The sequence below is a fragment of the Aricia agestis genome, chromosome 6 (assembly GCF_905147365.1).
Source record: "Aricia agestis chromosome 6, ilAriAges1.1, whole genome shotgun sequence".
Taxonomy (NCBI): domain Eukaryota; kingdom Metazoa; phylum Arthropoda; class Insecta; order Lepidoptera; family Lycaenidae; genus Aricia; species Aricia agestis.
Genome location: NC_056411.1, coordinates 12687016 through 12704432, shown reverse-complemented (window position 1 = coordinate 12704432; position 17417 = coordinate 12687016). Strand labels below are relative to the sequence as shown.

Below are 17417 nucleotides of genomic sequence, written 5' to 3'. Positions count from 1 at the left end.
AGACCAAATTACTCAGTATACAACTACAAGTTGTATTACAGAGTCAGAGTCAAATGCGAAAAATTACGAAAAATGCCAGGAAAACCAGCGTTTCTTTTAATAAAAAATATGAAAAATAATTTTAAATATTTTTGTTAAATTTACATAAATAAACATTATTTAACATTCATCAATAAGAAAAACACACTTCTCCATACATTTTTTTCAATCTACAAGCTTTACAAAAAACAAAACTTGTCAGTACGCGCGCGATTTTAAGACAAGGGTCAAGTTTGAAACTTCTAGCAATCGTCGTAAGTGTGTTTTAGAGCCATTAGAAGTGACTATAGCTCGTCTTTGTTATATTAAGAACACTTTGTGCAAGTTAGAGCGGTAAAGATATAGTTTACGATATACTGTGGTTAAAATAAAACACGAAGGTGATAATCGAGCTCCAGGAGCGCGGTCCACAGATGCGCGCATTTTTGACATCAAGCTCCTAGAGCGTGGTCAACAGTTGAAGGGTTATAGAGGCTTTTAACAGTCAGTGTTAATGTCAGCCTCATAGGTGAACACAGTGTCCCTACACAAGGGACAGATCAGTTTGTCTTTAAATTCTGAAATGAAAAATGAAATTTTGATATTAACCCCACAGATGCGCTTTTTTTTCAATATGACCGCCACAGCTAAAGGGATAAAAAAAGAAAAAAATATATACGAAATGACAGCTTTTCTTTGTTAATCCATTACTTCATAAATCTCTATGTATGCCATGGTCACAAGTACCTGGGTATCATCGCCATGGACATGAGCCACTCGTGTCTTGTTTCGCTGTCCACCTGCTTCTCCACTATCATGTTCTTGATCAGCTCCACCGACCCCGGGCTCGCCACGTACGGCAACGCGTCTAAGATGTGCTTGCTGAAATTGACTCAATGTTATTAGAGATATAATATATGACATGCAATATTTTATTAAATCTTTCATCAATCCAGAGATTCCAGACTAGGTCGAGTAGGATCCATATTGGAAAGTAGTGTGCGTCGTAATCATTACTATCAAAATAATCAATATAATCAACATAATTCATTGCCACAACGCGTTGAGATCGAATAGCCATGTCAGCCACGACACGAATTTCGCTATTTGGTCTTTCTGTATTGCCACAACGCGTCGTGTGCGTTTTCATTAGAGCCATAACACGAATTTCGCCATGTGGATGTTTTACTGTGACCACAGCGCGTTGTGAGCTATTTTTCAGTTCACTGAGCGTTTTCGATCTTTGAGCGTAACATATACCTATAATACCAATAGCGGCGTTAGGGCGGGCGACCGCCTAGATCTCCTGGGCTAGGCGCCGAAGAAATCTCGCTCAGGGCGTTGGTAGTACAAAAATCGGCACTGTATAATATATACACTCACTTGGCAGCGGGGCAGAGTGCGGACGCGCGCGCTAACAGCTGCGCGAGCGCGGGGTGGTGCAGCTTGCGGGCCGCGCGCACCAGCCGCCCCCACAGACCCACCACTGACCCGCTGTCCATGTTGTCGTCCACAGACGATGGCTGGTCATCCGTGTGAGGCTTTACACTGGAAATTGAATATAAGACTCAATATATTTTTATTAAACAATACTGTAATATATATAACCTATAATTTCCTAAACATCTGTATGCAACATATACAATATTCATTTTGTCAGCAAAGACAAAGGTTGCAACAACATTTTCTACAATGTTTAAAATTGCATATTATTATTAAATATGAACATTATTTCTCTTCTTTATCCATTTAACTGCAGTATTAAAGTAAAATGACTTACAGACACAGCAGTTTGAGCACATCTCTTGCGGACTTAACTTCGCCTGTGTTGGTGCGACCATAGTACGGAGAGTGCGAATGGAATATGTTCGAACGCTTCTGGATTTGCGACCAAGCTGAAATTAATAAAAATATGGTAAAATAAAATACGCGTGGCAAAAATATAAAATGAAGTTCGGCCATCAGAAAGCCTTTTTTAATAGAGGTCTATTCTAATCAAGCACACAGGTCAGAGAATTTAAGTTGCCTGTTAATCCATTCTTTTATGACAAAGATTTAAAATGAATAATACAATAATATTATGTTAGATTTAATAACCAAAACATTCAATTCTTTTTCATAAGATTTGGTGTTCCTACCATATAACAGTTTAAAAAAATTACTTAAGTACTTAACAAAAAAGATTTAATAAGTAATTATTTTTCAAAACAATTGGATACGGAGCACAAACTCAAGTACCATTCAATACTCACTTCTATCATTAGTCTGTATAGAATCAGACCCAGTTCTGTTTGTCTCACTCATCAGCACGAGATCCTGTACCACCGTGGTCATAGCGCCGGAGTTTCGCCCCGAGAACGGCTCGAACAGATGGCGCTCGCGACAGCTGATGGCTTTGTAGATGTGATGGTCCACCGTTATACGACACTTGCTCTGAGACTTCAGTACCGGCCATGTTTGGAATTTCTGTAATATTATCATTTTCATAAATTAACACGTCGAATAATTATAATAAGCAAGAGAGTTTAAGAGGATTATAAGGTAAATGACTAGTAGATTGGACATGGTACTGTCCAATGGTTGACGATTGCTTCTAAGTTCTATACAAATAACTTAAAATTAGATGTCCTTTGGAACCAACCAACCTAATCATACATCAGTTTGAATAGGGTAAACGACTGGTAGATTGGACAGTACTAGTCATTGGAAAAAGCACAAAAACACCATATTTATTAATTTTGCTTTAAAAACTGAGTGTTTTTCTTTAAAAACAGGTGTCCTTTTACTTTAAAAACAGGAAATTTTTAAAGCAACATTAATAAATATTGTGTTTTTGTGCTTTTTCCAATGACTAGTACTGTCCAATCTACCAGTCGTTTACCCTATTCAAACTGATGTATGATAAGGTTGGTTGGTTCCAAAGGACATCTAATTTTAAGTTATTTGTATAGAACTTAGAAGCAATCGTCAACCATTCAATTTGCCCAAAATCAAATGGCAAAATGTTACAAGTATGGAACAGCTTTAAAAGAGGAGTAGGCTGCATTCTATGTAATAGAAAACACTAAAACAAGTAAACTACCACAGTAGTGATAACATTCGAGAGCCAATTTTTCGATGCATCATGAGTCATGACATAAAAGGATAGGACACTGGTGTCGGACTCGGGACACATTTTATATATCCATAGTGGGTAGTGATCATAGTATACTTACACTTTGGAAGTTGTAGCGAACAGTCTGTAATATTGACAAGTACTTGTATCTGTTGGTACACTGTGAAAGGTCTCTTGTCTTCACTAATATTAGACTGGTGTTCTCTTGTCCCCTGACTGCATACTCCACATTACATGTACCATGTATGTCTTGCTGTAATCAAATAACAATAATTATTATAATCAGGTAAAAATATGGACAATACTTTTACAATACAATTTTTTATAAGACTTTTCAATTCCTTATGAGAAATAAAAAAATATGACATAAAAATGTTTCATTTTATGTTTTAACGCCTCTAGTCCACCGATGCTGCGAACTGCGAAACAGCAGCGAACCGATTTACTATCTCATCCGCCACACGACAGTGCGTTAAATGGCATCTCGCTCTATTGCTGTTTCGCATTGGTTTCGCAGCGTCAGTGGACTAGAGGCATAAGTCTTAAATAAAAATATGATTAAAACTCAAGCCAATATTGCTTTTATACAACTTTAAAAGTTCCAAAGTTTAGAAATAACATAAACTTTGTTATGGCTTACCTCAACACCATTAAAATGGATATCAAATCTCTTCATACTATTTTGAAACAGTGAAAGTATGGCCCTCTTAAAATTAAGGACCCAATCCTCCTCCGTCTCATCGGGACATATCTCTGATATGATGCCATCATGAAATGAAAACCTGTGAAATGACGGTCAGTATTTTATGACAAGGCTTTTTGGGTCTGCTTCACTGGCCACATTAGTAGTAGAAAGTGAAACAACCTACATAATAACTAATCAGCTAGCTAGTTAATTGATATATTTTGTCTCTATTGGTCAATACAAAGTAAAAGGCAGCAAAAATTAACTATGTAATAAAATAAACAGACTCTAAGATTAAAGTTATTATAACTACTTAAATAAGACAATAAACGCTTGGCATATTATCAGAATAGTTCATTATAATTTAATATTAGAGACATTGGTTTGGATTTGGTTTGGTTTAGACTGATTGACTTGACATAGCCCAATTGAATAACAGACCTATCTGTAATCAACCCATGATCATGAACCACTTTCACAAAAAGCACATTGTTAAGAGAAAATACAGTTTTAATCCACCTGAGATCATGGAGAGAGACAGCGTGAATAAACTTTTCTGCCCTTTCCACTGGATAATTTTCATCTTGATCAATAAGTATGACATTAGCCAGCTGCAGCAGACCCTCGCAGGGTTTATAGAACTGCACTATTACCTTGAAAATAAGAAGAATAAATTATATGAGAAAATAGCTTTCAAAGAAATGTTGACTGCACTTCATACACACAAAAGAAATTAACACTGGAACTATACATCATCCTATAGGCCAGGGGTTCCCAAACTTATTTTGTCTACTGCCCACTTTGAGAACAATAATTAATAATGCTTTAGCACCTCTATTGTTTCAATTTAAAATGCATCCAGATGAAATTAAATTACGAATCACCCCCCAAGCCTCTACACAACACTCCCATTTTTTCTCTGGGTCCCACACCTTTAGACCTTTAGCGCCCACAAGGTGGAGTTATCGCCCACTTTGGGAAAGGCTGCTATAGGCTATAAAGAAGAAAAAAAATAATAATAGTCTGTAATTGGCTATACCATGGGCAAATTTATGTGTCTGAATTGAGTTTCAGAGCCTACACAAAGTAAAGTGTAATTTACAAACAAAACTATCTTTGTAGATAGTGTAGAATATTTCTAGGCAAGTAAGTCGCTTAACGCTTTGTTTACACTGTAGATAAACAAAGCTTCTTTTCTCTCACAAATAATATTTAAAACTTGCTTATTAAGTTTATTACGACGATTCAAAGAATATACTCACTTCAGCTGATACATCTAAAGTTGACCGATTATTACTTGAACCAGCAAAGTATGACTCGACACCAACTTTGTACTGATACCGATAGATTACTGGTGTCAGATACTTGAACTTTACAGATTCTGTAAATAACAAAATAAATGTGTGTTTAATATTATAGAAATAAAATAGACAATGTTATACACCTCATTACTTCACTTTCTTACCGCATTTGGGAAGTAGAAGCAAAAACTATATGATTAAGAATGTAAAAAGTAAAGCAAAAATATAGTTTAAATTTTGAAAGCCCAAATAATTTTAATAAATTAAAATTAACATTTAACTTTGTTTGTTTACGCATTATGTCTATGCCGGCAACAGCTGATAAGTGATTCTGTCACTTTTATGTCAAAGTCAAAAATTTGGTAGGTACTTCTACTTCTTGCAATGCAAAAAATGTTGTGTAAAGTTGCAAGAAAAAATACCTGCGCATGTAGGTGGTCCGCAAATGAAGGGATCTTTTAGTGAATCTGAAAACGAAATCATTGATTATTAAATTAGTTATCCTGATTCGAGTACAAAATTGATAAAACTTCAAATTAGAACAAAATGCAAATAGGAACATGGTTTATAGATAAACCATGTTCCTATTTGCATTATACATTATACATTAGTGACATTACTGATTATAATCAGTAATGTCACTAATGTATAATGTATAAACAAATATCAAGTACCAAAATGGAGTCCTGCGTATTACAGTCCGTTTAGTTAAGACTTTTAAAATTTTACCCCAATAACATAGCTTTTGTAAAAAGGACATATTATTATCATAGTCTAAACTCTAAATCATGACGGTATACCTACCACCTTTGCTTAAAGGTAAAATTAACTATTACAGGTTACTTACTACTTATTTATATCTACGTATTAAATAATAATAGTTAACTCTGCCTTATGTAACTACTTACATGGATATTACCTATGTACAACTTACTTACAAGTTATATTTAGCTAGCCCTTTGATTTTTGTTCCGATAAAATATAAGGGCGTGAGCCGTGACATAGTTATTTACTGGGGATCTCTAATATAGACAGCCGGCGAAGATAGTAGATATAAAGGGAAATTCTCAACGTCGGAGTTTCCGTAGATCCTTGTCTAACCCTTGTCACTGGAAGATCACTTTCAGATAAGTTACTTGAGCGATAGTGTTACGTAACACCGCTTAGAAGCGAACCCATTAGATCCTAATTAAAGGTGGCTTCTGTAAATAGCATTAGGTTCAGAGTACTTCAGAGGTTCTGCCATGGAACAGAAATAAAAGGATAATTTAAGAAAATAATATAAGAATGTAGATTGTAGACTGAAGAAGGAGTGATGAGTAGCTACAATAATATAACTATAATTAATTACTAATGATAGCATCGTTGAATCGTATGTACGATATCCTCTACGTATGTACGCAGTACGCACACAGCGTGTTCACGATTTAATTGCACTTGGGCAAGGACGAAATTCAACCACCTTAGCCTACAGTAGGGATGGCGATCCAATGGCACGCGTGCCACCAGTGACACTTGACATAAAATTTTTAGCACGCTCCTGATCACAAAACTTGTACACAAAAAGTAAGAATCCTTAGATACTTTATATCGATTATACGTCTCAATTCTCATATTATTTGGATGTAATTATGGCGGCTTGTGTCCTTTTCGATGATAATCATATTTTAGCAAATAAATCGTAATAAACTACATAAGTCACAACTGGCCATAAGTCATAACTTGCGTAATATATAGCGTGATTACAAAAATATTGTAATTTGATAAAATGCAAGACCCGCAAGTTCATTGCCCTTGAACTTGTGAACTAATTACTTATTGTATGAAGATAATATCTACTTCATTAAAATTACTCTATAAGACATTATCGTAATTCTTTCTTACTAATAAATATATTTACGGAGCTTATATCTATTCAAAGACCGAAAAAGTCACATGACGGATAAAGACCGCTAGAGTGAATACGGTGCGATCATTTTTCACATGGCTCCAAGATCAGAAAGGTCAATGACCGCTGGTGCCACCATAAAATATTTTGACTATATAAAAATCTAAGTAGGTACCTCCGGTTCTCTGTAAGTAGGTCCGGTTGAGCTTATATTTTCTTTATTGGCTCATTATTTAAAATACTATAACATTATAACTATTACGAGGGAACGTTAACACTGTTTTTCCATACAAACGTATTCCCCAATTTACTCCCTGGACAATACTTCTAGACAAATGATTTTTCGTTCTCTACGTTAGATTTTTTCTAAATTTACTGATATGCAAATAAAAAATATGACCCTTTAAAAATTAGCAAAAAATGACTGCCCCGCCAATCCACTGACCATAAAACGAATTTGAAAGATCTTTAAGATAAAATAATAATCGGCCAAGTGCGAGTCCGACTCGCGCACGTAGGGTTTCGTACCGTAAATATAGAAAAAATAAGCCAAAAATTGTGCATTTTGTATGGAAGTCCCCTTAATTTTTTTTTATTTAAATATTATCTTATATACCTATAATTGGAATCTTGGAATCGGCTCCAACGATTTTCATGAAATTTAGTATATAGGGGGTTTCGGGGGAGATAAATCGATCTAGCTAGGAATCGTTTTTAGAAAATGTCATTTTACCCGTCTTTTATCGAATACCGAGCAATTCACATTCACAACTCTAGTTGTGGATTTTCTTTGGCTTACTTTAGCTATCTTTTGTCACGTAAACGTTATTCTAACGCAAATAAAAATATAAAAATTAAAAAAAAACTTTTGATTTTATACTTTTTCTTACATTGTCCCGCTTTAGACTGAAGAATCCCGCTTTTTTTCTCAAAAAGTTTCAAAGTCCCGACTTGGCACAAAAAAAAATCTGGCAACGCTGATACTAATTGATAGAAACCGTTTTATTCTTAGAAACTCAAATAAACTCGGTCACTTTTTTTACAAGGGCTTATTAATACCTACTTCATACCTTAGATATAAAAAAACTAAACATTTTATGTTATAATAATAGTTAAAAACTAAAAAACACGCCTATATATATTAAAAAAGTTAAGGTATTAGTTGTGTCTGCCAAACGGCACAACGACACAAGACGACATTCGGCACAAGGTAGAATATATACTAGTAATCTGTGCAAGATAGCCACTAGCCAGCAGCTGAAAAAGTTGGCTCAGCCTCCACGCTGGTTGATACAATCATTGTCATTTAAAGTGAATTATTATAGGTGAACTGAATGTAAATTGTTTAGTGGGCTGCCTGTAGCCAGTTCACGCACCCCCGCGCGCAGAGCACGTATGAATCACGCTTCTTTGTAATCCCGCCAGTCCCGCGGGATCCCGCTAAATTTTCGACCGGGATTATTCCCGCAAAATACATGCGGGATCCCGGTATGTCGGGATCCCGGTATCCCGGCATTGCATTCCCTAGCTATAGCTATACAATGGTCGCAACGTCTCTACATGATGGCCGTGTTCAGTTGTGACTTGTGATCTAAACGTCGTTCAAGATGGACGTGGAAGCATTAGCCGCTGCGGCAATATCTGTACAGCACATACCATCATTTCATTAATGTGCACACTGCACAATGTGTGTGTGTGTATCTATGTTTGTTATTATACATACTGTGGCGGTACCCACAATTCGCCTAACATTCCTGCATCGCGCTATCGAAGTTTTCTGAGCGCGTCGGTATATATACGACAGCTGACATGTATCACGTGGGCTTCGGCCTGACCGGGCATAACATCTCGCTCGGTCGGAAGATCTTCCTTTGGCCGCCACGCACATATTCCACATTGGTGACCCTCGACAGAACTCGCCTCCTTCATCATCATCACTCCCCGCCCCTCCGCACCGCGCTAGCCAGCATATCGCCTCATCGGGTACATCTTCCACTAGCCGCAATGTACCGCGGCCTGGGCGACTCCGCATCGGCATCATTGGGCTTTCTCACTACACCGACCGGTCAGCAAGCAGAGCACATCTCTCCTGGTCAACACGTAGCATCGGCCCCGCACGGCAGCTTATCCGATTCACTGGATCCCGTGCAGCAGCTTACAGTTCCGAGTCACTGGGACTCACTGCAACAGTTCCGACTCACTGGAACTCACTGGCACTGGCGACTCAAGCGACAATCCGTGCAGCAGCTTACAGTTCCGAGTCACTGGGACTCACTGCAAACGTTCCGACTCACTGGAACTCACTGGCACTGGCGACTCAAGCGACAAAACTTCAAGATTCGACCTCCGGTCTTCGGGGGGGAGTGATGTGGCGGTACCCCCAAATTCGCCTAACGTTCTCGCATCGCGCTATCGAAGTTTTCTGAGCGCGTCGGTATATATACGACAGCTGACATGTATCACGTGGGCTTCGGCCTGACCGGGCATAACACCTCGCTCGGTCGGAAGATCTTCCTTTGGCCGCCACGCACATATCCCACAATACTGTACTGTCGCAGACGGAGTCGCGGGCAACAGCAAGTATAATAATTACTATGGACAATCTATGGTCAATATATTTATACAGCACGTACAATTTTCAATTTTGTAACTTCACTAACTGACCCGGCAAACGTTGGTTTACCACATAAATTATTTCTAATAGGCAATAGAAATAATATAAAAATGAGATAGAAAACCCATTATCAGGATTCTAACGAATGTACATACAAAATTTCGTTTAGCCGTTTTGGAGGAGTTCGTGCACAAATACTGTGACACGAGAATTTTATTTATAAGATTATTATGAGACGACGTACTCGTCATTTTGAATGAAATTCGTAAATTGACATACGACGTCCTCACTCACCTTCCTCGACCGCTCGCTGGGCATTGATATACAAGCCCAAGGTACACAGTTGCGAACAAAAGTAAGACTCAAAACTGTCGCCAAATACTCGTCTTTACTATAACAGGTACTTGTAATCAAACTATAAACAGTTTTTTTACAAAGGAGTCCACAAAAAGCAATAAAATTTTATGACCGAACTTCGCCGGTAGGACAAGTCATGGTGGTGAGACGTATTTTTCATATATATATTTTTTAATTCAATTAGTGAAGTTTTGAAACAAATTAAATCAAAATCACTTATTAAGACGTGTTTTAAGTTATAAGAACCACAAAAATAAATAAATAAATACTTTAACATACCGAAAATACGATATCCCTATATAAAAAAAGGATTTTTTTAACGTTCTTGACGTAATATTTTACAGTTTTGCATAGAACACTTCGGCATTTTTGACGACGTTGCAATGACGCGGGCGACGCGAGACTATTTGAAATAAGCGCACAATTTTAGATTGTGCGCTTATATTTTTATGCGGACGGTTTTGAGATGTTGACTGTGTAATGTGTATCTTGGGTTTTTTGTATATCAATGTCGCTGGGTCCCTTTGATGTGCGGCCGAAAAACCGACACCGCCGCCATCCCACAACCATCGCTGGCGCCATAAGCCATCCTACGCCACTACGTCCTCCCCACGCTGGGCCATCGTGATGGCCAACTACGCTGGCCCATCTTGTAGAGGCGATACACTGCGGCCACCCCACAACCATCGCTGGCGCCATAAGCCATCCTGCGCCACTGCGTCCTCCCCATGCTGGGCCATCGCGATGGCCAACTACGATGGCCCATCTTGAAGAGGAGCCATAATAGTATCTAAGATTCAATAAAAAAACTATAATCCATTTTCAATTTGTCAACTTTTTGTCAACAGACTTCAACCATAAATAAAAGAGTATAATTCGTATGTATAGGCTTGTCACTCAAAAATATGTCATTTCTCATGTGTGTTTGTTGTAGTGTGTGTTATTTCTTATTTGTTAAAAAAATGTTTGATAAAAGCATAATTTCAAAATATTATAAGTTCGATGTACTCCTTCACCATATTATAAACTATAACTGTGCAAAATTTCATGCACCTACGTTTCCCCATTTTTCGTAAAAAGGGTAACAAAGTTTTTCGTTCACTTATTAATATTATGATAAGATTACGTTTGTTGTATGTGAGCCCCCCTTAAATATTAATGTTATTTGGTTTTTAGTATTTGTTGTTATAGCGGCAACAGATACACAATCTGTGAAAATTTCAGAAGTTAAGCTATAGCGGACCTTGAGAATATACAGCCTGGCGACAGACGGACAGACGGATTGACAACGAAGTCTTAGTAAAAGGATCCCGTTTTTACCCTTTGGGTACGGAACCCTAAAAACGTAGAGGCATAGACTCACTCTTCCTGAAAGTTACTCTTTCAGCGCTGATATTTTTACAGTGAATTCTTTATAGGATACCCATACACAGTACACACACTAAAATATTATCACTTAGTTTTGTTACACCCTGTATTATGTATAGTGTATACGTGCCCGTTCAAGGCATGGATCATCTTTTTTGACAGACAATCAGTCCGAACAAAAATTATACACAACATTTGAAAAGAATTTACCTATCAAATCCTTAGATGTTAAAACATGATAGAATTTAGTAATTAGGTACTTAATTAAAATTTTCTCTAAGATCTTGACTGTAAAATAAATTTTACTATGGCTTCATTAGATGGAAAGACCTATCATTTTAAAGTCATCTCCTTAATGATATTAAAAATATTATATCTAGGTGGTTCTTTTAGTTCAAAGTGAGAACTTTAAGTACTACGACAAGCCATTGCATTTCCGTTATACTAAACTCAGAATATTTTTTTACTGGGAATTAATATTATGACAAAATCTCTAGATTTCATGCGGTTATTCTATATGCTCTAGCGCCCAGCATAGGAGCCTATTCTCATTATCTATTTTTTTTAATCAAAACCTTATTATAAGAATCCGTAAAAACCAGAAATGAGTTTTTCTCATAAACAACATTATTTAAGTAAGGAAACACTCTTAAAGCTGCGCGTGCACTGGATCGGAATCGGAGCGTACGGAGCGTACGGATTTGTTGATTTGTATTTATGTGTATGGTACTGCGTGCACTGGATCGGCATTTCTGCGCCTGAGACCGGAATTTATGCCGATGACGTCATCCGCAGCCGCGTCTATGGGTCAATTTATATATTTGGTGCAGAGTCAAAGCGCGTCGAAACAATGTATCAAAACTGAACATAGCAAATCCAACCTTAACTCCAAGGCGTTAACGCACACATTTCATATATACATTAATAACTAAATTGCCGATGCGGAATCCGAATGCAGTGGACGCACCCCATCGGCATTTCGTAAATGACGACGCTCCGTACGCACAGTGTTTTAGAAATCCCCAAAATCGGACATGACTAAGTTAATGCAATGAGTCGATGGCGTCTTATATTTCAAATGCAAGAGTAGAACTCCCGTGTGCGCATTTTAATTCGTTTTTGAGAAAATCAATTTTTAAAATAGTAATTTTTTGACTCCCTGAAAACGAAATTATTTTATTTAAATTAATTACGAAGGCTTGTAAACTTGCTACCCAGTTGATTAGATTGATCATTAAGAGACACAAATTTTGTATATTCTTTCACTTTATTTCATTCCTACAAGTAGTTCCTGAGATTTTAATGTTTTTAAATATTTAGACTTTATTTTTTTCTGCTTTCCTATATGATTTCCGCACGTTCTGTCTAAACTGAAAAATACTTTGGTATAGTCTTTACACTACAATATTTTTATTTTTTGTGAATCGCGTTTCATACCAGAGATTTACGAATTTCTAATTTTTATTCGCGCCTTAAAAAATTTAAGAGCAAAGTTTCATCAAATATTATTATTTTTTATAATCAGTAAAATAATAAAACATTTACAATTTAAATAATCAGTCAATTATATATCAGTCAAATAATAAAAAAAATTATTCTTTATCACCTTGGTCGTCAAAAATGCTGTCCACATGTTAACACATGATATTTTTTTAACACTTCGATGAAACTTTGCTCTTAAAATTTTTAATTTCTTAAACACTGTGGTACGCTCCGATTCCGATGCAGTGGACGTGCAGCTTAAAGCACATCTACGCGCGTATGGGGGGTGTCGACTGTCGTGAGTACGACTCTTCGTGTATATTTTGTTGTACAATTTTATATCGTATGTCACAGAGGAATCCTTGTTGAATACAAAATGATTGAGTATTGAAACCTGCTCGTGTGAAATAATCTGCACTATAGTGCGTTATAGGTTCATATTGCTATCCTAGACCTCCACACAAAACTTTTATGTCTATTGTTACGTTTTCTATGCAGCGATAATAAAAATAATATTGCGTCTAAAGGCTTTTATGTTTAGTATCTGAAACTTATATTTTAAAATAAACATACTTAATAATAATAATAATAATAATAATAATATTGTGTCTCGTTATTCCACGATCGATGGGTTAATAAACAATAGCTTTTTAATCTTAGTAGGTATCTGCTTAATACTCATTTACAAAAGATTCATCAATTTTGCAAAAGCCCTGAATAATATTTAAAGTACGGTAAAGTACTCTACTAGTACACTATAGCGTCTGGGATGTAAACAAAAAAACTTTTGGTTATTGTTTTTTTCGTTAAACACTTTAAAAATATATTTATTTTTTCTTACAGTAAAGAGTATCTTTAAATAGGCAAAGGTAAGGGTCTTAAAATAGTTAGTTGTGGGTACTTTTATTTTCTGTCTATGCAGTGGTAATAGTATTATTTTTATGATTATTATAGTATCGTGCCTCTTAAATAATACTAACCAGGTTCTTGGTGCCTGGTAGTGGTACTACTGAAAGTTCCATAACGTTGGATTCAGACACGGAAACATGTTTCTGAATCTTAAATCTTTCCAATATCAACTCTATCTACTCTACATACAGTTCAATATGTCACTTGACAAAGTTTTCAGTCTACCTACTAGGTATGCGAGGTATAGGAGATCATTTGTCTCCCAAGGTTGCATTTAGGGGAATTTAGTGAGACCTCAGCCGTTACCGTAATTTTAGTAGCATAATATATTATTTCCGCTACCTGGGTACTTGATAAATTAAATGTTACTATCTTTTCCCGCTTTTGAAAGTATTTTACCTCTTTTGAAGTTAAAATATGAATGAGGTTGGCTTATTACAATAGTGATCTCAAAGAAAAGGTGGAAAGTTATTTATAACCGATTGAAAGGGTCAAGTTTCGGGTACGGACTACCTACGGTATCTATTTTAACAGTAAACAAAAAATCGAAAGATGGAGATGAAAAATCTTCCTTTGTGTACCCATTTTTTATGTGAGAACGTAAAACAATTGCATATAGTTAAGTGCTCTTAATGATACCGAATCATTTGGTTTTCTTACATCTAAAAACTTAAATTTAGCAACAGGAACTTCGTATAATACCTAAACTAATTTTATGTAACTGTTTGTAAAATGTTTAAATTGTACCAATATGATTAATAAATAATAATTATTGAATATTTCTTATCTCGCACTGGGAGTAGGGTATGCAAATATTGTCAGCAAGATTAAAAGCTTAATACGTATCTACTTAATTAAAACTATAAATACATAGTACTGAATACTGATTAACTTAATTGACGACCTCTGTGACTCAGTTGGTGGGCTGTTGGTGGCTCAAGCCGGGGGTCGCGGGCTTGAATCCCGCCGACGGAACAAAAAGTTTTCTAAGTTCCTGGGTCATGTATGTGTATTAAATATATTGTGTATCATATAATAAAAATCTTAAATATGCGTATACTTAGTATAAAAGTATTAAATATTATTTATAATTCCGTTGTCTGGTACCCGTAACACAAGTCCTTCAGGTACTTACCACGGGGACAGACTAACATGGTGTGAAGCGTCCATAGATGTTATTATAATATTATTATTGTTATTATTAATTAGAATTCACTTATTAAACTCAATTTATCTAATTCGTTAAAATCAAAATTGTAGAGTATGTAAACATTCAATAACGATCGCAAATATTCTTTAACAGCTGCAAGTTGAAGTTGATGATGATGACTATAAAATAACAAGAAAACGTGTAATTGACAATTATTTACCTAATTCATAGATTTTTCGATAGAAGACGGAAACAGATAATCAGAGGTTTATAGAGTAAAATCAAAATAAAAGGAATACCTACTTACATTTAGCTACAATGCTTTTTTAAAAGCATCAGAATAACACCAGCAGAAAATAACACATCAAAACAAATGACGCTCTACAAGACCCTTCAATAGATGAAGAAAAAACAAATCTAGTTACAAAAAAACTTACTTCCAGAGGCGTGGACTCCTGCGCAGAAGCACACAAAAATCACAAACCAATACATCATGTCATGACGACCGTCACTGCACACTACCACACTTGGAATGACTATCTGTGGGTCGGGGGGTCAAATTATTATCATTATCTTATTCCAATTGGTATTTGTGGGCAAACATTGATAAGGGGGATCTCGCCGGAAGAGCTGCAATGGGACTTCGGCCATTACTTGAATTAAGTAGGGACTAGGGACATTATTATACATAGATGGTTGTTTAATGTGGTAGTGTAATTTGATTCTGATATTCTGCAATTGTGAACCCTGATTCTGCAATTTTTGTCCAATACCTGTATATTGGATAAAAATTGCAGAATCAGGGTTCACAACGTGACAAAACGAAGTGATAAAACTTAAGGGTGTACAGGTACACCCTTATAATCATAGAGATATTAAACCAACTTTCTTTGTTTCTGATATCTGTGCTTATAATATAAAGTTTAGTGTAAAAGCAGCAGGGCTGAAAGAGCAGCATTTTTAGGATTGTATAGGCAATTGGTACAGCGTCAAGAACTCTACCTATTATTACATGGGACCATGGGCGTACCCAGGTTCTGGGCCAGGGGGGGGCAAATTACCCAGGTTCTGGTGCCAGGGGGGGGGGGGGGGAAATTACCCAAGTTCTGGGCCAGGGGGGGGGCAAATGAGATTTTTCATAAGATAGGTGTTTATAAGAACCATATAGAATAAAAAATTAATAATTTTTAGTTGTAAAAATATTGTATTGCAAACAAATGGCATAAATTCGTTTTCTTAATTTTTACAGATAAAAGTACTAGATAATATACTTAGTAAGGACGTCAACATGATCCCCCCTGCCCTTCCCTCGGTACGCCCATGCATGGGACTCAAACATACCCTAGGTTAAGGATGATACAAGAATTTCGCAACAGGATCCGGAATGAATCAAAGCTAATTGTGGGATCAAAACAGCAGACAATAAAGGGTATTTAAACATTTCAATTAGACGTTTTGCGTCTAATTGAAAGGCTTTAGGAGATTATAAGCGAGCTAAAAATGTTGAATCACCGATTAAAATGTATGGAAATGATATGTCATGAGTCGACTTCATGTTATCGAACGCTTATACCAATTCCATACATTTGGTTCAGCAATTCTATAAAGAAGCGATAAAGAAAAAGTGTTGGCTAAGTCCATAGGTAAAGTTGCTAAGTTCTTACATTACTAATTAGTAATTTGTAATAATAATTAATAAACGTTGCTTTGTCAGCTAGTGTAAAATAATGAATGAATGTTACATATTGTATAGTGTATTTTTGTATCTGTGTTATTATAATTGGCCTTTAACTTTTTGGTGAAGATATCTGTTATCTTTAAAACAATTTATTACTCATATAAATATTTCAGAATTTAAGGAAAATTTCGCCATGTGCATTTAAAAATTTCGATTTGTTATTGCGACGAATGTATTTAACTTTGTTTTAAGTAGTTTCTTTAAGCATACTTAATAATATTTTATTATGTTGAGCTAATAATTTACCATTTGAAAGTGTTATACTTAAAATAACGAGAATCACTGAATAGAACTCTAGAGCAGGGGTTCCCAATCTTTTTCAGCCTGCGGCACACTTACAAGTCTGTCTATATTGTCACAGCGCCCTTATACTTTACCTAGCTATTACAAAAATATACATAAATAAACACCTTTAATGATTATAGTTAGGTTAAGCAGGTAAATGATAATAAAAGAATATTAATCGTCTGCCTGCTCTGTATAATTAATATTATAAGTAATTGTATTTTATAATATTAGTGGTTACGGATTAATGATGGAGGATCCACTCACGGCGCCTCTTGCCTTTCCACGGCGAACCAGGCGCCGCGGCGCGGCGCACAGTTTGCGAACCCCTACCCTAGAGCCTTTAAAGATAGGCGTTTGAACATTTCATCATTAAGTGGTAAGTACCTATTTATGCTTCGTGTTGTTGAAGCAGTTCTGAAGTGGTGGTGGTGGTGTACATAATGAGTTCTCATATCATGAAGATAATATTATGTATCCTGGATCCAAAGTTACTAAGCAGAACAG

General features: G+C 36.1%; 1 protein-coding gene across 1 annotated transcript in view; it reads right to left on the bottom strand.

Annotated features, from left to right (window-relative positions):
* Positions 1–15433, bottom strand: part of LOC121728328 — a 54178-nt gene extending 38745 nt beyond the window's left edge. Inside the window, exons 1-10 of the mRNA XM_042116486.1 lie at positions 15325–15433; positions 5542–5586; positions 5081–5199; positions 4338–4471; positions 3774–3915; positions 3234–3386; positions 2271–2484; positions 1799–1913; positions 1402–1566; positions 766–900 (exon numbers count right to left, since the gene is read on the bottom strand). Of these exons, the coding sequence (XP_041972420.1) occupies positions 766–900; positions 1402–1566; positions 1799–1913; positions 2271–2484; positions 3234–3386; positions 3774–3915; positions 4338–4471; positions 5081–5199; positions 5542–5586; positions 15325–15382 (1280 nt within the window). The 5' untranslated portion in view covers positions 15383–15433. The remainder of the gene's footprint in view (positions 1–765; positions 901–1401; positions 1567–1798; positions 1914–2270; positions 2485–3233; positions 3387–3773; positions 3916–4337; positions 4472–5080; positions 5200–5541; positions 5587–15324) is intronic.
* Positions 15434–17417: the final 1984 nt, after the last annotated feature.